The sequence below is a fragment of the Lipotes vexillifer genome, unplaced genomic scaffold (genome assembly GCF_000442215.2).
Source record: "Lipotes vexillifer unplaced genomic scaffold, Lipotes_vexillifer_v1.1 scaffold1272, whole genome shotgun sequence".
NCBI classification, from domain to species: domain Eukaryota; kingdom Metazoa; phylum Chordata; class Mammalia; order Artiodactyla; family Lipotidae; genus Lipotes; species Lipotes vexillifer.
In genome coordinates this window covers 2,799,862-2,822,550 of record NW_006779909.1, presented here as the reverse complement: position 1 = coordinate 2,822,550, position 22,689 = coordinate 2,799,862, and the positions used below count along the sequence as shown (strand labels likewise).

The 22,689-nt window shown below is 47.8% G+C and overlaps 1 protein-coding gene across 1 annotated transcript in view; it reads right to left on the bottom strand.

The window, feature by feature from the left end:
- SLC6A11 (solute carrier family 6 member 11) overlaps window positions 1–22,689 on the bottom strand; it is a 120,996-nt gene that overhangs the window by 30,836 nt on the left and 67,471 nt on the right. The window contains exon 7 of the mRNA XM_007453051.1: window positions 107–210. Coding sequence (XP_007453113.1) covers window positions 107–210 — 104 coding nt within the window. The remainder of the gene's footprint in view (window positions 1–106; window positions 211–22,689) is intronic.

Sequence of the window (22,689 nt, the reverse complement as noted above, 5' to 3'; positions counted from 1 at the left end):
CCCTCACCTAGACCTGCAAGGTGAGAAGATGACCGTGAACTAGCCGGGCAGCATGGAGGGCTCTCGGGTTTGGTGGAGAGCTGGCAGGGCCTGGGGAAATGCTCACCTGTAGCAGTTGTTGTTATAATTGTTATAACTTCCCAGAGCAGTCAGACAACCCAGGCAGATGGCATAGGAGAAAAAGATCTGCGTCCCAGCATCTACCCAGACCTGTAGGAAGGCACAAAGAAGTTGGCAGAAAGAGAAGTCAGATGTGCGGCGAGGGGGTGGGTGGGTGGGATGGCCCTGTTCTCTGAAAGCCCCCACCCACACCCAACCTCCAAAAAGACTCCACAAAGGGACAATCAAATGTCCTCATCTCAGGAACGCATTTTTTTTAGAAGTTCTATTCTTGGGGTGATTAAATATAAACGGCCTTAGTTAAAACCACAATTTTCTGGACTTTATATGGACAGTAGTTCACCAAATAGCAAGAATTTGGGTTTTAGGACTCCGCTCCAGCTGTGTGACCTTGGAAAAGTTACTTAACCTCTCTGAGGCTTAGTCTCCTGAACTGCAAAGTGGGGAATAAACTTCCCTCTCAGGACTGCCGAAGCCAAAACAAGTGATTTTTCTGCTTTGTGATTAAGACCACCACAAGAAAAGCTCTCTCGGGTGTTTTTGAACTCACAGAGCTTATTTACCATGTATACCAGGGGACAATTCACCATGGGGCCCAATTACAATGAAACCCCATTTTTCCTACAGGTCTGGAGGCTTCTCTCACTCTGCCCCATGCGCTCGGCCAGAGGACAGGGAAGTGAGATGGGGGAGGCCCTCCCACCAAATCTTTACCACCTTTCCAAAGAGGTGCATTTGGGCTTCCGATGTGATACACGTGGAAACTACTTTCTTAGTCTCCAAGCTTCCCTCCAACAAAACCTGCTGTGGAAGGCCTGGCACGCACAACAGGAATTATGGTGGTTTCTCTAACACTCCCCTGGGCTCTCTTTGAGCCCTGCTCCTAGAAGCTACCAAGGAAAATCCACGGCCAAAACCCAAATGCAGCTGATGAGACTGAAGCTTGAGAAGCAAGTGCCATCTAGAGAATGGGGAAACTTCCTCAAGACCACACAGCTGGGAGTGGCAGATGCAAGTCCAAGGAGACACACCTCTAAAGAAACATGTGTAACCAACCCCAGAATTTCAAAAAACCTCTGGTGTAACCCCTCCACCCAACACAGGACTCTCTTCTGAGTACTTCTGACAGAATAGTCTCTGCTTGACTACCACCAGTGATGGGGAGCTCACTACCTTTGGACACAGCCCCTTTCTTTTTCTTTAGAGAACTCTGACCATTAGAGCATTTCTTAAAATGAGAGAAAATCTCCCTTCCTGTTTTCTTAGTTCTGGGGCCACAGGCCACATCTCCCTCTCCCATGTGGCAGCACTTTACAGATTTGAAGAACCCTCTAGAACACAGCCTTTTCCAGGCAAATTATCTTAACTTCCTCTCTCTTGGGGATTTGATTACACAGTACAGGTTACTCCACCCTGGATTTGCTTGCTTGTTAAATCATTCAAGAAACACTTATTAAAAGTGAAGATCACAGTGCTGCTTTTCAACCTAAAAGGTGGTACATTGTCTTCCTCTAACAAAGAGCCTTCGGGTTCAGTGTCTCAGCGCTAAATGAGGAAGGCAGGGAAAGCTCTTTCATGAAGTGTGTGTATGTGTGTGTGTGGAGGGGATATCAGCTGATCAGAGCAGGCTGAGACACGGTGAGGAGGAAATGGGAAGAGGGAATATTAAAACACTTTTTCAAGAAAGGGGAGTTGGGAGACAGGGTCGTCGTGAGAGAGCAAAAAATTTAGGGAGTATTTTTTAAAAATAGCAGAAACTTGAGGATGCTTAAATGTTGATAGGAAGGGCCCAATGCAAAAAGAACAATGTTGAAGATTTGGGAGAGAAATGGATGTATTTTAAAGTCCTCCTGCTGTGCCTCAGTCTCCTCATTTGCCACCTCAGTGCACTCCCTTTTCTCCTCGGTAAGGCCAGTAAACCATATGGAGAAGCAAAACACAGGTCAGCTCTTAACCCAGAAAGCAAAGCCAGATCCCAGCAGCAAGGTGCTGGGATGCTCAGCACTCGAACACATGTGGTTTCTAAAGCCTCTGCAAACGGGGTGTCCCTCTCCCCAGAACCTTCACTGAGTGCACAGACCAGAGTGAGAGAAGCCTCCAGACCTGCAGGAAACCTGGGGGCTTCATCATAACTGGGATCCATGGCGAATGGTCCCACCCTCCCCACATGGTAAATAAACCCCTCAGTGAGTTAGGAAACACCCAAGAGAGCTTTCCATCCACACGTCCCAAAGATGGGGCCTCAAACCATGCTTTCCACCTGCAGGGGATTTTTCTTGCAGTTTTTTCATCACACCCAGCACTAAAACAGGCATCTGCTGTTTTTGCCCACCCAGCACCCATCTCCCCTTTTCAGGTAACAGCACCCCAATTTTACTTTGAGAAACCACCTCTTCCCCACCCAGGCCAATCAAAGTATTTCTCTTGGCCACTGTGACTGGTTCGGGGATGAGCATATGATGCAAACCAAGCCAATGAAACTCAATCCTGGGACTTTTAGTGGAGCTACTGCAAATGGGACACATTCTTTTCTCTTAGAGATATTAACCTTGTAACTGCTGGGGGTCATGAGTGAAGAGTGAAGAGCCTGCCTGAGAATAAAGCCAATGCAGAGGAAAGCAGAGTTTAGAGCAAAGAAAGACTAATATTGGAGATATGACTCAAGTCCCTGGATCCAGCCACACCTGAAATCAGGCCTACCTGAGAGTATTTCAGTTTCAGAGGCCTATAATTCCTCTTTTTCTTAAGTCGGTTTGAATGGGACTGCTGTCACGTCAAGCAGAACGAATTCTGACTAATAGCAACATTAAGATCTTAGAAAAACCCAGGGGCTCTAAACCCAAATTCTTCAATCAATCCTAAATTGCCAATGACCCAGCATTTACTGAGTGCCTTCTGTATGCAGAACGCTGTGTCAGGCTCTGAAAGAGGTACTGTACAATTATTTATAGCACTCCATCTCTGTCTGCAGGTGAGGTAAAATGAAACATTCAGAGAACAAGATACCCAGTACCTGGGAGTGGTAGAGGAGGGGAAAGATTAACATGTGCTAGGGCAATCAGAGAAGGCTGTCTGGAGGAGGCACACCTTTAAAGACTAGAGAAGTGATGAAAGAGGACACATTGGGTATGGAGGTTCACGTGAGAGAGGAATGTGTTCTCAATGATTTTTTTTTCTTGCTCCCCTATCTCTGTAGGAAAAAGGCTGTCATTTTTATTCAGATGATTACCATTAAATCAACACCTTTATACAATACCCTTAGCCCTCCCCCTGTTGGTTCCCTACTATGAGGAATATTGACATTAGCCACATCTTCTCTTTCTTTCTTCCCTTTCCTCTAGAATCTAATTTGAAGAAATATTCATTTGTTTCCAGTTAACACCTAAAGACATTATGTGAATTTACTTTACTTTTCATATACACACTCCCTTCTCTCCCAATTTCTAATACTTGTACTGTATCTGCATTATCAGAACATACAACCATTTCATATTATACTGTCCCCCTTTTGCCATTATTTAGTGTGAGTTCTACAGGTGACTATAAATTTAATGCTCACCCCCAGCCATTATGTTAATACCTCTCCAGTCAGTTTTGTTGTAGCTTGTTCTCTAGTAAATTCCTGTGGAAAGGCTTATGGGAAATATATTTCCTGGGTTCTTTCATGTTCCTAACAGTTGATCTGTGGCTCTTGTACCTGAAAGTTGGTTTGGCTACATATAAAATCCTTGGTTCTCTTTTTCTTTTCCTGAGTACTTTGATGTTGCTTAGTTGTCTCCTGGCACAAAGTGATGGGGTAGAAAAGTCTGACGCCACTCTAATTTGTTTCCCCTTATAAAAGCATTTACTCTTTTTGTCTGAATTATCAACAGGTTTGTTGCTTTCTCTTGGAAGTCCAATAATTCTAATTTATTCTAATAAAAACATGTCTTAATGTTGCTTATTCTGGGTTATTTTTCCCAGGCTTGTGATATACTCCTTCAAGATGCAAATTCGAGTCTCCTCTTTTATTTCAGGGGGAAAAATTTCCTGAATAATTGTTTTTAGTATGTGTTCTCTTCCATTACTTTGGATTTCTCCTTTGGGGACTTGTTTGTATGTTGGAACTTCTTTACTTCTATACCTATCACTTTTTCTTACATTCTTCAAAAACTCTCTTCATTTTTTTTTTTCTTTCACAAGCTGTCCTTCCTGTCAGCTCTCCTTTCAAATATTCTTTTTGCCTAACAATTTCATTTATGCTAGCGTTTCATGGCATCTATTGTTTCTTCATTTCTTTTAGCTTGCTGTGAAATATTAAGTTGCTGGGTCTTTGTGGAATGCGTTCATTATCTATAGGAACACTATTCTGCTCCTAATTGTTTTTCTAATAATAGCTTTGTATGAGACTTGATCGCAATCCTTTTCTGGTGCTCACATGTAGGTGACATGCTTTTTTTTTTTTTTGGAGGAGGTTTTCTTGTGCAGAGGATCCAGGGAGATTTTCTGGCCTAACAGGTCTAGAGTTGCCTCTTCCGACAGTACCAAAATGTCTTTAAAACTATAGCCATGCAGAGAGTACTTTCTGCAATTACTGTTCTCCACTCTTATCCAGAATTTCTTTTTGTTTCCTCTACTGTCTTTGTCCTGCTCAATTTGGATTCTGCTTCCAGTGGTTTCTCCTCAATGTGGGGGTCCTGTCTGACCACAGAGCCTCAGCTGGTCAGTCTGTAGAGTTCCCAGGTCCCAGACCCCTGCCTGAACTTCCCCCAGTCCTCTCACACTCACCTGTGACTTGCAGCCTGAACACATCCCTCCTAGTTTCAGCTGACATTCTCAGATGGATGCACCAACCTTCTATTCCCAGAGCCCTCTCCTTCTATGGGTGAACACATGTTAGAGATTTATGCGTTTCCTGTCGCTCAGCCTTCTGTATCCCTTTGCCTCCCTCTCCTTCTACCTCTTCATCTTCATCTCATCCCATAGAGTGGATACCATGCAGATGTTATTGCTGTTGGGCTTTGACCCTACCTGTTCACCTTTTGTGGTTCATGGAGCCGCCTATATGCTGGTACCATCCATATGCTTTTTGGTTTACTATCCTAGTTTCTCTGTTTAGGTGTGGAGATTCTGAAAAATTAAAAAAAATTTTTTTTTCTGTCGCCATCTTGGCTCCTTGGTTCTCAAGACATTTTTAGAGGGCAGATTAAAGAAGATTGGTCTTGACTGGGGGTGAGAGACGGATCCCCAGAACTGAGGGATGCGGTGGATGGGGGTGTAACACTAGAGGATGAGCCAGTTTTTTAAAGGGAGGTTCGAGGTACAATGTGGGGGAAATGGGTACGAGTATAGTCTAGACAAGGCATCAAGTGAGCTGTTCAGGAGATAGGCAGAAAGTCTAGGGCTAAATATTGCAGTATGGGCTTGAGACACAGATTTGCAAGTCATCAGGATTTTAGTACTAACTTAATGTCTCCTTGACTCCAGATCCGAAGCTCTCTCCACTGGCCTTTTCTATTTTCCACATTTGATAAACCAGTGTTGATTCAACTTTTCTGCTGAGATACGTGCTTATTGGGCCTGCAGAGCCCGAGAAACCTCAGGATTAGATTTCTTGAAAAAGTCTCACAAAGAAGCATGATATGTCTTCACGTGGACTCTACACCATCGGACTCCTTAGCAGACAGGCATACCTGATGCACGTCTATATTCTTAAACACACCTGTGGCTGCGAAAATGCCACAGGGTTCCAACTGTTAGCCTCCCTACAACCTTTGTTTAGGAAGAAACGAATGAACTCACTGGGGGAGCTGTATTTGTTAAGGCTACGCTGAAATAAACAATAAGCCCCCCCACCCCGAGTCTCAATGGCTTAGCACAACGGAAGTTTATTTCCTGCCTACACAAAGCACATGGCAGATTGTGGAGGGGCTGGCTCTCTTCCACCCAATGACAGCGAGCAAGCCCTCCTACCTTATCATGATACCCCCAGGTCAGCACAGCCTCTGACGCAGAGGAACAGACTACTAGAGCTTTGCTTGGGAAGGTGTTTTTTTATGTTTTTTAAAAAAAATTAATTAATTAATCTTTTGCTGCGTTGGGTCTTCACTGCTGCGCGCGGGCTTTCTCTAGTTGTGGCGAGCAGGAGCTACTCTTCGTTGTGGTGCGCGGGCTTCTCGTTGCAGTGGTTTCTCTTGTTGTGGAGCACCGGCTCTAGGCACATGGGTTTCAGTAGTTGTGGCTCGCAGGCTCTAGAGCGCAGGCTCAGTAGTTGTGGCGCACGGGCTTAGTTGCTCCGCGGCACGTGGGAGCTTCCCGGACCAGGGCTCGAACCCCTGTTCCCTGCATTGGCAGGCGGATTCTTAACCACTGCGCCACCAGGGAAGTCCCATGTTTGGGAAGTTTTTAGAACCAGACTTGTAATTACTAATACCACTGCCCGCACACCACTGACCAGAACCAAGTCCCGTGATCCCAACTTAAAGACAAGGAAGTCTGGGAGAGTCTCTTCCCATTTCACTCAGGAAGAGAATAAACAGATGGTTAGTGAACACAAAGCATTGCCTCTGCTACAGGCATTGTCCCAAGTCTTTTTCACCTAAGGCGATTTCTTTCTTCAACTAGGAATTCCACAAACACCCAGAGATGAAGCTAGATCATGGTGGTCACTGGAATGATCTGACAGAATGCTTTGCAAAGAGAGGCTAATAAAACAGGCCAACAGGACACTCATGAACCTTCTACCAGTTTGGTGATGCCTTAGGAAGTGGGAATTTTGAGTCACCATTTGTCGAAAACCTACCGTGTACGCAAGGCTTTTATGGAACAGTCTCATAATTTACATAACCATCTCACTAGGCAGTACTGTCCCCTCCATCTTTAGAGAAGAGGAAGCGATCCATAGATGGTCAGACAGCTAACAAGGGGCAGAGTGAGGTTTGAACCCCAGGCGTTCTGGCTCCACATTTTAAAGAGAAAAGCTGGGGCCTCCTGGTGCACTGCGCAGGCCTGGACTCTCGGCAGGGGTTTAAACAGCTCTGTGGCTGTGAGGTCAACAGGACAAAAACAACCCCACCTCCATGAAAGGAAGACCAGGCAACTGAGCCCCACTGACCAGCATCTCCCAGGATGCCACAAAGGGGGCAGCTCAGTGGAGAAAGGCCTTCCTAGTTCTCAAGAGAATCTGAAGAGAAAACAGCCTCCACAGAACAAACCCTAAGGAAGCTGGGTCAGTAGCCGAGAAACGGATCGCTCCCCATGTTCTGCAGCAATGAATGGGGGGCGTTCTGGCTGCGCGGCAGGGGCCGTCCACATTCAGAGGTTTGGAGGACAGATTTGCATGGGCACCAGGGAGCAGGGCCCCTTTGGAAGAGAAGTGGTCCCGCCCTCCTAGCTCTGGGACAACTTCACCTCTTTCAGAGCAACTTGTTCCGATGAGCCCTGGTGCACAGTAGGTGCAGAAAGAATGGATCAGGGCGTAACCCTCCTTCCCAACTGGATCGGTGGGGCCCAGCTGGGAGAAGCAAGGAAGGATGGACGGACCAGGACACACTCTTCCCTACCAAGCTCAGGAGCTACACTGTCAAGATGGATGCTTAGTACCCGCTGCCCCTGTCCACACGGACAGCACTTTAGAGTGTACAAGGCATCGTCCTACATCCTGTGACCTGCCCACTGCCCTGGGGTGGGCGTCATCACGCCCAGGTTAGAGACAGCTGTTGGCGGGGGGGACACGGAAAACGCCTGTCCTCTCTCCCTCTCCCCCCTTTGACCTTATATGTAGAATGTCTAATCTCCTAGAAGCTTGAGGGCAAAAGCGTCACGTCTTTTTCTCACCCCTTGGAGAGAAGAGACAACCCTGATTGGGGAGACCTGGGAGAGGGCCAGTGTGCATAGCGGTGAGCCCCTCCCTCCTTCTCTTGCGCACAGAGGATTAAATAAGCCGATGTGTGTGAAACAAATACTCAGCACAGAGCCCAGCTCTCGGAGAGCACTGAGGAAGTGCTCAGAAGCCCAGCCGTGAGCTCCAACTGCAGGCACTGAGTCAACGTTAACCCCTTCTCAGGATCCACCGGTCTTCACAAATCTGGAAGAGAAGAAAAAGCCTCTTTTCCCTTTTCTCCCCACAGTGCACAAGCACCAAGTGTCCACTATGTGCCAGGCGAAGTGCCAGGAGCTCCTGCCCTCAGGAGGCTTACTACCTTCTAGCAGGAGAGACAGACCACAAACACGGGCAGATAGGCTGGAACATGGCATCTGGTGGAGACGAGCAAGTGGGCAGATGGTGAGAGGCAGGGGCGTGGGGCGGCGGGGCCAGGGCCCTGCTCTGTGAAGGGGCAGTTGCAGATGTGACCTGCTGCAGTGTCTTAAGGCAGCACGGGCTACAGAAAGGAGATCCCCCAGAAATGTGCTTTCAGGTGTACAAACAGCCGCCAGTCAGAGCAGAAGGGCAGCAACTCTGCCAGGGATCAAAGCTGGCGCCAGCAGGTGGGCCTGGTCCATCTGTCCCTGTGCCCTGGAGGAGATGGTGTTTGCTGCACTGATGCTCTGAGGTCTCTGACAAACGCAGCATTAACCCATCCTGCTAGGAAAGCACCAGTGAGAGGAGCCAGTCATCAGAGCACCTGCTCACCTTTGGCAGCACCGATGACACACCAGGGGCTGTTCTACACACTTCACAAATATTAGACTCACTGTTGAGATCAGTGCAATTATTATCCCTTTTATGGATAAAAAACTAACACCCAGAGAGGGGGAGCTTGTTGTCTATTTAGCTTTGGAGAGATGTACGCACTGGCCACTGTGTGAGGAGTCCCCTTGGGCTTAGGGACAAAACCTCCGGAACCTGGCCCGCCGTGGGGAGAAGGCACTGAAGCATCATGTGAAGGGGACTAAATCAAACCTGGGCTTTTCCCCGGTGCCTGGTTCCACACCTCTCTGGGGCTTAATGGAAAGAGCATGAGCTTCAGGGTCAGGTAGACCCAGGCCGGAGCCCTGCACTGCCATTTACCTGCTGGGCAACTCTGGGCAAGTTACTTCACTTCTCCGAGCCCCAACTTCCTTGTTCACAAAAGAAAGATACAACGAATGTAAAGTACGTAATGGGGTACCTTTACAGCTGGTACAGCTCCCTTAATCTGCTTCCTTTTGGTGGCTAATGCTTTTCCACTTCTAATGTGGCTAATGCTATACATAGCATGTACAGTAGCTTCTCCACTGTACATGTTATGAAAACAGGCTCCCAGGTCTTTCCCACCATCCCAGCCCCCTCCCTACCAGTTGAACTAATCAGATTTCTGAGCAGTACCAAATGTGGCCACTGTCCATCACCAAAGCAGAGTCACCTGCCCTTAGGGCCGTGAGCTAGGGTACAACAGGGAGGGGCGGAGGAAGCCAGCAGCCCACTGCTCCTGTGCTCCTTGCCCTGCCAAGAAGATGCTAAAACCTCCAGACCCAACAGCACATGCGGCGTCTGGCTCTCGGATCCAAGTAGCCAGGACAGGGCTTGGTGGCCGTCCTGGGCTCATGACCCACAGCCTTCTCTTTCTTTAACATTTTCTTTTCAGACAGACAGCCACACACAGACACACAAACACACACACCACACCACTTTTGAAAGCAGAGTCTTCCACTGAGGTGAAAACATAACGTATATGGCCCGGCAGAAAAATAGCTGAATTAAGCTCTTTCTTTTGGCCATTTGTATTGGGAAATAGTCTCAGAAGATTAAAAGTAGGTTAGGAGAATAATACAACAGCTGTGTTTCCAGTGTGTACCTGACAACGGCTTTTGTAGAAGTGAATGATTACATGAATATCACTTCCTTCCCACCTCTTTCGCAGCCCCCTCTGGGTTGCTAGGCACCCTCTCTTCTTTGCTCAGCTAATGCCACATACAGACACTGATGAATGCAGTATGGCCATTATGAGGAAGGGAGTCGAGGCAGGAGGATTCAAGTGCTCCCTCCCTGGTGCATTCAGTGAGGGGAGAGGGCTTTGGGGGAGCCGATTCTGGATGTATTTAAATGCTAATGTGCTGGGCAGCCGGGCAGGGCCAGCGGGAACAGTGGTGGGAAGGGGCAGAAGCTCTTGGCCTGCAAGCTCCACTGGAAATATGTTCTGCAGCCTCTGGTTCTGGTGCCAGCCCTTCCCCGGGCAGCCAGCCTTGCCCAGAGGCCCTGCCAGCAAAGTGTCACTGGGCTGAAGGGTTGCACCGTGGGCGGTGAGGGGAGCCTGGGTGTGTCGGCTGACCCTGGTGGCCCCTTTGTGTGGAGCAGGGAGCGGGGTCACTGTGCTGGGCCTTTGCCCGGAGGCTGGACAGCTGTGTCCTGGTCACAGAGTGTGGAGGGAGTGGGCGGGCAGTTGCTGGCCCTGGGCTGATGGCAATGACCTCTGTGCCTTATGTGATAGAATCCTGGGGCCATGCACGTCTGCCCCTTAAACCATCGCATGAGACAGTGGAGCTCCATTTTACTAAAGGGCTAAAGAGAGGAGGTTTGGAGCAATGGAGGGCATGAGCAAGGCCCGGAGACAGCACGTTCTTGGTCCTGCGCTGTTCCCGGGACTGTCCACACGGCCTTGGGGGCTACGTTTTAGGGCAAGGTCTTCCCCGTAAAGTGTTCCTCTAAGAGGGTGCTACTGGCCTTCTGGACAGGACATTCATTGTGCAGGACGGTCCTGTTCGTTGTAGGTTTAGCATCACCCAGTCCCACTCTCTAAATGCCAGAGGTGCCCCCGTCATAGAGGAAACCAGAATTACTCCCCGACGTGTTACTAAATGACCCCTGGGCAGTGGTCCCACCTCTCCCTCTGGGAGAACCAGTGAGGCAGGGGAGTCTGAGTTGGCATCAGCGGTGGGGCTGCAGAACCCAGCTGCCGTTGCTGGGAACACAAGGCCAGGGTCTTCTGGGCCAAACCGAGCCCCAAGCAGGTGCGTTCTCCTGTGTCATCCGAGCAAGCACTGAGATGGAAATGAAACCTTGTCATCTCCCGCCTTAATCACTTCTCTCCTAAGAACCATGGAGCTGGTACAGAGGCAGAGAGCCAGGGAAAGAAAGGGCACACAAGGAGGCTCTAGGCCCTGGGAGGGCCAAGCAGTGGTGTATACTCCAGTCTAGAGAAGGGACTTCCTCAAGAGGAAAACAAAACAGCAAGTAGCCACGGTTGGTGAAGGCAGCCGCCTGTGCGTCTGCCCGGAGACAGAGAAGTCAGTACATTTAATGACATCATTACATTCGTTGATTTTTGTCTGTCTCCCCCCAACTAGAACAGAAGTGCCAGGAGAGCAGGAAGTTCTGTTTTTTCACTGATGCATTCCCCAGCACTTTGCACATTGTCAGCACTCAAAAAATATGTACTGAATGCCACATCTGCTTAGAGTCTCCAGTACATAGGAATGGGGAATTCAAGGCTTATGCAGAATCCTAGCTACCAGGCCAAGTGGACAGTGTGTTAGACTGAGAGGGTCAGGACACCTGGTTGCAATTCTAGGTTGTCCCGAAAGTTCCTATGTTTTCCCTAAAGTTCTTTCTTTCCTCCTGTCCTCAGTTTTCTAATCTTCAAAATAAGGAAACTGGAATGCAATGAGATGACAAATATATGGCATGCACATCCCATCCCTATTCCTGTCCATGGTAGACTTTACTGATTAATCCCACCTATCATTCCTGCCCATGGCAGACATTGCTAATCAATCACACAGTTCTTTTGCCCCCAGCTATGGTGGAAAAAGTCCACCACCAGTCAGAGTTGGTAAGCGAGTTAAAACCTGACAGTGATGTATACCGCAGACCTACATAGCAAGGATATGTTTGGGGGTCAGCTGTGACTCATTTTCCTTGGGGTTTTCTGCTGGGGTGTTTCAATCCTACAGTCTTGAAAGCCTAGGAAGATACTGTAACATCACGGAATTTAAGCTCCTACCCCACATTAGGAACAAACTTCAAGTCAAATGCACAGGGCAGAGAGTCTTTATAAAAGCAAGAAGGAGAACAACACCATGCTCATGGAGATTCACACTTTCAATGGATTTTTGGTACTTGTCCTGGCCTGGAAGGCTGGAGGTAAGTGGCATAAGCAAAGGTCTGGAGGTAGGGAAAAGAAAGGACTGTCTGGAGTTTCCTAGTGGGAATGCTAAGGATTGAGAGAGGGGGGGGAACGCTCCTTCCTGAATCCCATGGATTCATAGAGCTGGTATTTCATTCATCACTTCGTCTTCGGCTGAGGTGGGAAAATACCTACGGTAGCCACAGGGTGGATGCAGAAGATGCTACTCAATTCCACGTGAAAAGAATTCTGACGGGGCAAGGCAAAGTGCTCAAATTTCGGCCCTGAGCAGCCTCCCAGAAGGGATCCATTGTGGCGGGGGGAGGGGTGGTCAGTCATAGTCAACAATGGAAGAGCTTCCTCCCTGGCTGAGACCCCCAGCCCTGGGATGAGTTCCCTGTTAGTAGAGGTAACCAAGCAGAGTTGGGGATGCAATTCTTGCATTGCCTTGGAAGTTAGGGCAGAAGATCTCTGAGGTTTTCTGCTGGTAAGAAACTTGATGGTCAGGGGGTCAGTTCCCCTCAACAACGTTTTCTGAGCACCATATATAACTGCCAGGCATGGCCAATACGGAGATAATTCAGAACGCCGATCCCCTGCTCAGAGGCTAGCAATCTAGCAAGTGTATGTGCGGAAAGGAAGTCAGCCAAGTGCCTTCCCCAGTCACACAGATTCAGGCAGATCTGGCTGAGTGCCAGCTCTGCTGGGCGACTTCAAGGAGGTCACTCCTCGAGCCTCAGTTTCTTTGTGGGCACAATGGCAACAACAACAGCTCCAGGGGGTTCTGGCGACACGAGTCAGTGTGTGTAGAGCGCGTGCTGGCACCCGGCTCACAGTAAATGCTCATCCAGTGGGAGGGGCTGAGTGGCCACAGATGGCTCATGACTTCCGGCTTGAGAAGAATCTTTGAAGGGTCTGGGAGCTGCGTAGGTGTGTCCCAGGAGGGTAAGCAGAAGGAAAGTCAGCTCTTCTCGGCACAGTCAGGGGCTGGTCCCAGAGCCCCGCCACCTCCCCCACCTGGTATGAAAGCTCCACCAGGGGCAGGACCCTGGCCCCCTTGCAGAGGCTCAGAACTGCCCCGACAGCTGCCCAACAAGCCTCCTTAGTCACACCTCCTTCCTCCCCCAGGCCCACAGACAAACCCCAGGGAGCGGGGCTCTGAAGGCCTCAGGACGCCTCTCTGTCTCCCTGGGGCCATCGCCTCCGGGTGGCATTAGGAGTGAGAACAAAGGGGAAACCCACTGAGCCTGTGTGGGCCTTCGTGGCTGCCTGTGTGAGCATCGCCTGGGGATGCAAAGACACCCTTTGCTCCTGAAAAAAGAAGGTGGGTGGGTTCTCTTAATCATCTCAGCCACAGAAATCCAGGATCCCAAGCCCTTGCAGACTCCCTCTCTGCTGGGGGCTTCCAAAGCTGACTGTTCGTCTCACGTGGTCCTCGCCACACCTCATGTCAGATGCTATGATTATCTCCACTTACAGGCCAGGAAACAGAGGCCCAGAGAGGCTACAGAAGTGGCCCTGAAGCAGCCAGCAGGGGGAAGACCCAAACCCAGACTTGTTGACCCCAAAGCCCTCCCTTTAGTCTCCCCAATAGACTTCTACCATCTCAACCAATAGGAGAGAGCCCCAGGCGACCAGCCTATCACCCGACTCTCTGCTCCTCCCAGGCCCACAGCCCAGGGGATGCAGTGCTTGACATCCGCGGACCTGCCTGTGTCCGCTCACAAATTCTCCCTCCACCGCCCACTCCCACCCCACGTCCTTGCCAGCCTTCACGGTCACATAGCCATCTGCTCCACACCGCCCCTCCTCTGCTCATCTGAACGGAGAGGTGACAGCCTTCAACGACACCAGATGCTCGGGAGGCTGACTAACAAAGCAGCAAGCCCAGAGTGCCCAGGAAGAGGGCAGAAGCAGGTCCAGAGACTGTGCGTGCACGACCGTCACAATATGGCAGGCTGCCCCCCACCCATAAGCTGTGAGGCCGTCTTCCTGACCACGCATGTCAAGGTCGTGCAGGGTGAGAAAACAGGAGGGATGGCTAACCTCACGTGAGCACGCACAGGAGACAAGACAGGCCGCCACAACACTCCCTCCCAAGTGATGCTACAGGAGGGTGGCCTCAGCTCTGGGCAAAGCCACCTGACAGAGGGACTGTCCTCACTCCTCACGCCTCTCTCACTGACGTCCCCGGGCATCTGCTTGAGCAACAAAACCAAGAATGACAGAATGACCAGTTTAAAAATAAATCAAGACATGAATGTTGAAGTCTTTGGGGAGTGAAGTGTGCCAATGTCTGCAACTTACTCTGAAATGTATCCAAAGAAATAAAATGGATGGATGGATACAAGTCTTGGGAAGGTCTGTGATGAAGCCAACACAGCAAAATGTCGATGGCAGAATCTAGCTGGCGGGTAATATGTGAGTGTTCCCTGGGCAGGTAGAACCAACAGGATGCTGGAGAGGATGCTCCCATCCAGCAGTGGGAACTGTGGACTCACTGGGGAGATGGGTCCATAATTGCCAAGAGGGAGGGACACGCTTCCCAGGGACACGTCCGGGAGAAGATGTATGTTTTGTGGCCAGTACCTCACGAGCGCGTCGGGGGGGACTAAACTGAGGAAATCCTAGCTCTGCCCAGGTGACAGTCAGGGGCCAAACCCAGCGTTCAGTCAGCGACCAGAAATCTCAGAGTTTTCTGGGATTCACAAGTCTCCTTGACCTCACCTCAAAGATTAAAAACACATCTGAATTCTTTAAATCCTCCAACTGCGATCTGTGGATTTATCTGAGCAGGGCTTAAACCTCACTGTCAGCCACAATTCCTTTTAGGCTGAGGTGGAACAACCTTCCAGGGTTCAAGAGAGGTTCAGGAGTGGTGACCAAGAAGGCACAAGGGCCCCCCCCCCCCCACCGTCGCCCTCTGCATGGTTTCACGGATACATTTGATGCTCTGTCTCTGAGGCATTCACTAAGATGTCCATGTCTGTAATGTGTTTTCCTCACCTGTCTCTCTTAGAGAACCTTTACTTTCTTCCTCCCTTTGTGTCTTCTCTACCCTGTCACCTATTTCGAGGTATAAACAATTATCATGGCAGCCCCTTTCCAGGCAGCAGCCTAGCGCTGAGATGATGGCATTCTACAACAGGTGTTTAGTGAGCACGTACTGGGTGCTGGGCAGCATGGAAGCCCCCATGGGGGAGGTATGGTTGAAAGACATGCTGTCTATGTTCTGGAAGGGTAGTCTTGGGTGGTGAGCCCGTGTAGTTTGGATTAAGCCCCCAAGGATGTTAATCACATATTTGCTTAGAATGGCATTCATCCAACCCTCTTCCCCTACTTACTTACATGGCCTTGAGAACTCTTAATGTGCTATCATCTATAACCTTGGAGACATGTGGGTGATTTATAACATAAAAATATTCATATGCTCATAGATAAATCATCTCCAATGTCTGGGTCTAACTTTCATAGAAGGACATTTTAAAGACTAATTCCTGGGCTCTGGCACCTTTATTAATCATACACATACAACCGCTAATAGGAACTTCCTGTCAGCATGAAATAGCCCAGAATGGGTCATAAAGGGAGAAAGAAAAGTCAAGGGTCACTGATCGTGAAAAGATTGAAAACCAGTGATTTTACTTGATGCCGTCATTATGGCTGAGGGAACTCAGCACAAGGAGGGAAAACGACCCTTCAAGGTCAGTGATGGAGCTGGGTCCCCTGATCCTGAGTCTAGGAGTTTCCCATTGGGCAACCGTACCTCCTGCAGGCAAGAGAGGGTGGGAACGGCAGGGAGGGAGCAGCTGAGCCAAGTGGGGTGTCTCTCGGCGCTCATCAAGGAGCCGGAGCAGCTTCCACCCTCTTTGTGAATGTCAGGCAGGACTCAGTACTGGCCCTGAGGGTCTTTTCAGCTCTTGCTTGCACACGAGAAGTGAGGCAGGCAGAACATGAGATTCACACACCAGTGAGTTGTCAGCACCAAAAGTCCCAATCCCCAGCAAACTCAGATGTATCAAAGCCCTGTCACCTTGCTGCTCGCAGACAGAGGCAAGCCTTGCTCTCCTTGCTCCCATTTGTGCTGGGTCAGAAATCATCAGAATATGTTGCATTTGCAAAGCAGGCGCCTTCCTCACTAAGGAGGTATCCTGGGAGGCAGTCTTAGCACCTTCCAGAAAAGAACGGCGTACACCTCTTGGCAGCCCTGTGTTCCTCAGAGCTCTGTCGTACAGGTCGGCCCCATTGGTACTCTCAGCAGTCACTTGAGGTGGAGACGGTCGGGCTTATAAAGACAGAAGCCCAGAGAGGTTAAGTGACCTGCTCAAGGTTACAAAGCTAGTGAGTCAGGACCTTATTCCAGGTCTGCTCTAACCTCTTGATTTCAGAGTTGGGGAAACAGGCTCAAAGGGTGGAAAGATAATAGATGTTTCAAACTGGAGGTTCTATGTCCTCGTCCTGTTCTCCCCCAGCTGTGGCCGTGGGTAAGTCATGTCCTCTCTCTGGGCCTCAGCAACTTGTCCACAAAAGAAGAAAGTGAATTTAGAAACTGACTCTCAAATTTGTTAAAACAGCAAATAAATGGGGCCCAGGGGGCTTTTTGTCACAAACCTTGACGAATATGATTTTACTCCATGTGCTAGAGACAAATTCACTGTCAGAAAACATAATCATGGATAGTGTGGAATATGAAATCATCACCACAAACATACAACTTTATGAACAAAACTGAACTGTTGAATTAAGCACTCAGGGCCACTTCCTTTAATATTAATTTCCTGCTTAAACATTCAGTATGTCATGTTCAAGACCAGCAGATGAAGAAAAACAAATACCAAGGGTCCAACATATTTTTATGAGAGATACAGAAAACAAATAATTATGAAATATAACAGATATTGAAAATTCATAACCTGTCTGGAAAGGGAGATAGAAAATTCTTCCAGATGCCAGAAATGAGAGTCAAAGCTAAAAGATGAAGGTTAGGAATAGACCCAGCAACCCATGGGGACATCCAAGTACAGAGACACCTGAGGATCTAGAATTTAAATTCCTTCCCAAGGACAGAATTGAGATTTCTGGCCCTGGCAAGAATACACAAAGGAGAAAATACAGTCTCCTGAATAACTTGTGCTGGGAAAACTGGACAGCTACACATAAAAGAATGAAATTAGTATATTCTCTAACACCATGTACAAAAATAAACTCAAAATGGATTAAGGATCTAAATTTAAGACTGGAAACCATAAAATTCCTAGAGGAAAGCATAGGTAGAGCATTGCCCGACATGAATCACAGCAATTTTTTTTTTTGCATCTGTCTCCTAAAGTAAAGGAAATAAAAGCAAAAATAAATAAATGGGACCTAATTAAACATAAAAGCTTTAAAGCAAAGGAAACCATTGACAAAATGAAAAGAAAACCTACTGAATGGGAGAATATACTTGCAAATTATATGACCAAGAAGGGCTTAGTATTCAACATACACAAACAACTCATACAACTCAACATCAAAAAAACCAAACAACCCAGTTAAAAAATGGGCAGAATAGACATTATTCCAAAGAGGACATGCAGATGGCCAACATGCACATGAAAAGATGCTCAACACCACTAATCACCAGGGAAGTGCAAATCAAAACCACAATGAGATATAACTTCACACCGGTTGGAATGGCTACCACCAAAAGAAACACAAATAACAAATGTTGGCGAGGATGTGGAGAAAAGAGGACCCTTTGTTACACTGTTGGTGGGAAGGTAAATTGGTGCAGCCAGTGTGGAAAACGGTATGGAGGTTTCTCAAAAAACTAAAAATAGAACTACCATATGATCCAGGAATTCCACTCCTGAGTATGTATCTGAAAAAGACAGAAACACTAATTCAAACAGATACATGCACCCCAATGTTCATACCAGCATTATTTACAATTGCCAAGATATGGAAGCAACCTGTGTCCATCAACAGATGAATGGATAAAGAGGACGTTGTACATTTATACAATGGAATACTACTCAGCCATAAAGAGAATGAAATAATGCCACCTGCAGCAACACGGATGGACCTAGAGATGATCATACAAAGTGAAGTAAGTCAGACAGAGAAAGACAATAATTCCATGATATCACTTATATGTGGAATCTAAAATATGATACAGAGACAAATATTGTATGATAGCACTTATATGTTGACTCTAAAAAATATAACAAACTAATGAATATAACAAAAAAGAAACAGACTAACAGATATAGAGAACCAACTAGTGGTTACCAGTGGGGAGAGGGAAGGGAGGCAACACAGGGGTGGGAGATTAAGGGGTACAAACTATCATATATAAAATAAACTACAAGGATATATTATACATCACAGGGAATATAGCCAGTATTTTATAAGTGGAGTATAAACTTTAAAAATCACTATATCGTGAATCACTATATTGTGAATCACTATATTGTGAATCACGATATTGTACACCTGTAACTTACATAATACCGTATATCAACTATACTTCAATAAAATTATTTAAAAAAAAAGATTCCAGGCCCTGGGCATGACCAGAAACTGAGTGGGATTACTGCAAAAACCTAGGAGCCAGAAAGGGATTGTCTTATGGTGAATGAGGTGTCAGCAAACTCTGCCCCTCAGCCCAGGACTCAATATGGAAATATCAGGTATGGGTATGATCACACGGTGCTCCTGCCAAGTGGGCATCCAAGTTTAAACTGACACTTTAAAACTACTGTCCTAGAATTGCATACCCAGCTAAACTCCCATTCCAGGGTGACGGTGAAATAAGTACCTTTTCAGATATGAACTAAGAGAGCTCAGTTCCCAAAGACCTTTGCTGAAAGAACTACTAAAGGATGTACTCCAACAAGAAGAAGTTTAATCTATTAGAAAAGAGTAAAAATAACAGGAAGCAAAGAAATCAGTAAACACATTGTAAAATCCAAATAAGTATCAACTCTATACAGTAATAAAGCAGAATTAAAAAGGGGTGGAAAACAATAACAAGGATGGGGAGAGGGTGGAAGCTGGAGGGAAATTTGTGTCCTATGGTATTTCTTGCTCAGAAAGAGGAAAAAGCTAGTTAAGAGCCACTCTGACTAACTGGGCACCCGCATCTTCGGTCTTCCCCCAGCCCTGGGGGGGGGGGACCCTTTCCTCCCGTCCTGGGGCCACTGCAAATGCAGCTAGCACAGCCTCCTCGGCATGTCACTGGGTGGCACTCCACTGCAGTCCACTCTGCCCAAGACAGCTGTGGCCACAGTTCTGGTCCTGATTCTTCAATGTGCATTCTTTGAACTCTTCTGGAAATAACCAGGCCCCTAAGGGGTAGAGGAAAGAAACCCACAATGCAAACAGCATGCCTTCAGAGAGCCAGGGCTCACTTGGCACCCGGTGCAATTGGAGCTTGAGTTTCCACAGACTTTTCTGCTTCTTGAGGCTTTATCCCTCTAGAGCACAAAAGTACAGCAGAATGGTCTGCAATGATAGAAATATTCTATATCTGCTCCGTCTGATATGGGAGGAACCAGCCACATGTGGGCTGAATGGACTCTTTTTAAGAAAAAGATGCTAACGAAATACCTTCCCACAGATATTCATAGCAGCTTTATTCACAATCATCAAACTTGGAAGTACCCAAGATGTCCATCAATAGGTGAAAGGATAAACAAATTGTGCTTCAACCAAACAACAGAATATTATTCAGGGATAAAAAGAAAAGAGCTATCACGACACAAAAAGACATGCAGGAACCTTAAAAGCATATTATTAAGTGAAAGAAGCCAATCTGAAAAGGTTACATAATGTATGGCATTCTGGAAAAGGCAAAAGAATGGAGACAGTAAATATCAGTGGTTGGCAGGGGTTTGGTGAGGAAGAAGGAGGGATGCCTAGTGCAGCAATTTTAAGGCAGTGAAACTGTCCTTCCTGTATGATACCATAATGCTGGACACATGACATGATGCATTTGTCAAAACCCATAGCCTGCACCACACAAAGAGTGTGCCCTAATGTAAACAATGGACTTATTTAGTAAATACTGCAATAATAATGTAGCAACACTGCCTCATCAATTTTAACAAATGTACCACAGAAATATAGGATGTTAATAATAGGGAAAAAGTGGGACCAGGGGAGAGGAGATATATGGGAACTCTGTATTTTCTGCTTAATTTTTCTGTATAGCTAAACCTGCTTTAAAAAAGTTTATTAATTTAAAAAGAACATGCTTAATATATAACATTTTATGTCTAACTTTGGGGAGGGGTGGCCAAAGACCCTCCCCCAATGAAAAAACTCCTGTCCTAGAATATATCGCTCATCCACCCCTCTACCCCACTCCCGCAGAGCCCAGCACCTGTCTGGCAAGAGCGGATACTTTGTACATTTCTGTTGATTCATTTTCAAAGCAAAGACCAGGCGCAATACCTGGCATACAGTATGTGTTCAGAGATACTTGCCGGATGAATAAACATAAGACTGGAATTCTAAAACATTGGCCTAAGAACCCCTGGAGACGGACTTGCAGCTGCTCCTCTCCTGTGCTGTAGAGCTGGAGTCCTCACTCTCTGTGGCTCTCACCAGCCCCAGCTGTGGCCACTCCAGGTGACATCTCAAGGGTAAAACCAGTGCCTCATACTTCCACCCCATGGGCAGGACTTGCACACAGTAGGTGCATCCTGAATGTTTGCTGACATCGGTCTCTTTTCTCTGTAGAGCCTCTCGGGCTTCTGCAAGTAGCTAGACAAACTCACACAATGGCACTAACTCCAGCCACACCTGCCCATACACCTGTGACATCACAGCTGGAGGGCTGCTTCTCATATCCCCTATGACATGGCAAAGCTTCCCCTCTCCCCCAGATCAAGGTCATCTGGTACGTATCTCTGCTTCTTCCCTCTTCACCTCCAAACATACTCTATTTTCTCGCTCTTTCTATGCACCTGGAGAAGTTCCCCTGTGCTGTTTCATCCAACCTTACCATATCTACGAGGGGGCAGGAAGAGAGTAAAAGATGGGACCCTGCCTGCTAGAGGCTTGCAAGAGGGGAAACCGAGTCTCAGAGAGAGTGAGTCACTTGCTCAAGGTCAAACAGTGGGCGAGGGAGAGACAGGCACTCAAATGCAGCTCCGTTTGACTCTAAAGCTCTCTGATGGCAAGCTCTGCTGAGCCTCTCTTGTCTGCATAATCTTCTGACGTTACAGCTTTGTTCATGCCGGTCAACCTCTTGCCCCGAAATGCTCAACAGCTCCCTACTGACCACTGGATGAAATCTTCAGCTCTCCGGCCTGGACACATGATGCTCCCAAATGGAGGGGTCTCAGTCTGCTGTCTCAACCTTATTTCCTGTGATTCCCTGTCACAAAACCTATCCTGTAGCCACACTGAACTTCTTACCATTTCCTTTTCCTTTTCCTTTCCTTACCATTTCCATTTCGTATATGTAGACTCTCTGGTCTTTGCTTATCTCCAGATAGCCTTCCCTTCCCCATCCTTCAAGGATGAAATGAAAGGCTACCTGTTTCATAAAATCTTCTCTGGGACATATAATTGGAAATAATTTTGTTCTCCTCTGTTAGCAGCCCTTCATCTAAACCACCATATGACATCCACCCACCCACTCACCCATCCACCCACCTACTCATCCAGTATTGACTGGGAGCCTAACATATGCTAGGCTCTGTGCCAGGTGCCAGGGAGTCCACATTCTAATTAAGGGAGGCTAACAGTGAGGCTTCAACAAATGAACACGCGATTGCTTCAGAGAGCCATCAGCCCCATGAATAAAATAAAACAGGGGCTTGGTTAAAGTCACGGGGTTTAGTGGGGATGTTTGAGCTCAGCTGATGAGAGATGACTTTGAAGCGGAGACCTGTAGGGTGAGAAGGAGCTGGACATGGGAATATCTGATGGGGCAGTGGCCCAGACAGACAGGGTCTGTGGTAGGAAAGAGCCTGGGATGCCCAGCACCACGTGGGACATGGGGCCAGGCCACGGAGGGCTCCTCAGCCTCGGCCATGGTGAGTAGTCTGGAGTTTAATCCTAGTGCAAGGGGAAGCTGCTAGGGCTTGTAAGCAGGAGAGTCAGACTTCTGTTTCTGGTCCTGAGCGACTGGGAAGGAACGGCCCTCCTGCCATAAGCAACTATCAGAGCAGACAAAAATATAACCATTTTCAGGCAGTAGATAACATGCAGGGCAAGACTGCTACCCCTGAGAGATGGGAAGATCCAAGAGGGGTGTGCTGAGCCCTCTGCCTGGGGACAAGAACTAGAGCCAAGCAGAACACACAGTCCCGCCAAGCTGAACAGGCAGGGCCAGAGAGTAGGGCAGCTGAAATAGCTGGAATCTGCAGTGTGGGGCACAGGAAAGGGGGAACTGTGCAGAGCAGATGCCCCTGATGTCCATGTGGAGGTTCCCACGGGGCTGTGGCTGATGTAAACATCCAGGGTGAGACCACCAAGACTTCCCAGATAGCATCGCTTGGGGTTGAAAATGCAACAGAGACACTAGAGGCCAGACGCTGCCAGGGAAAGAGAA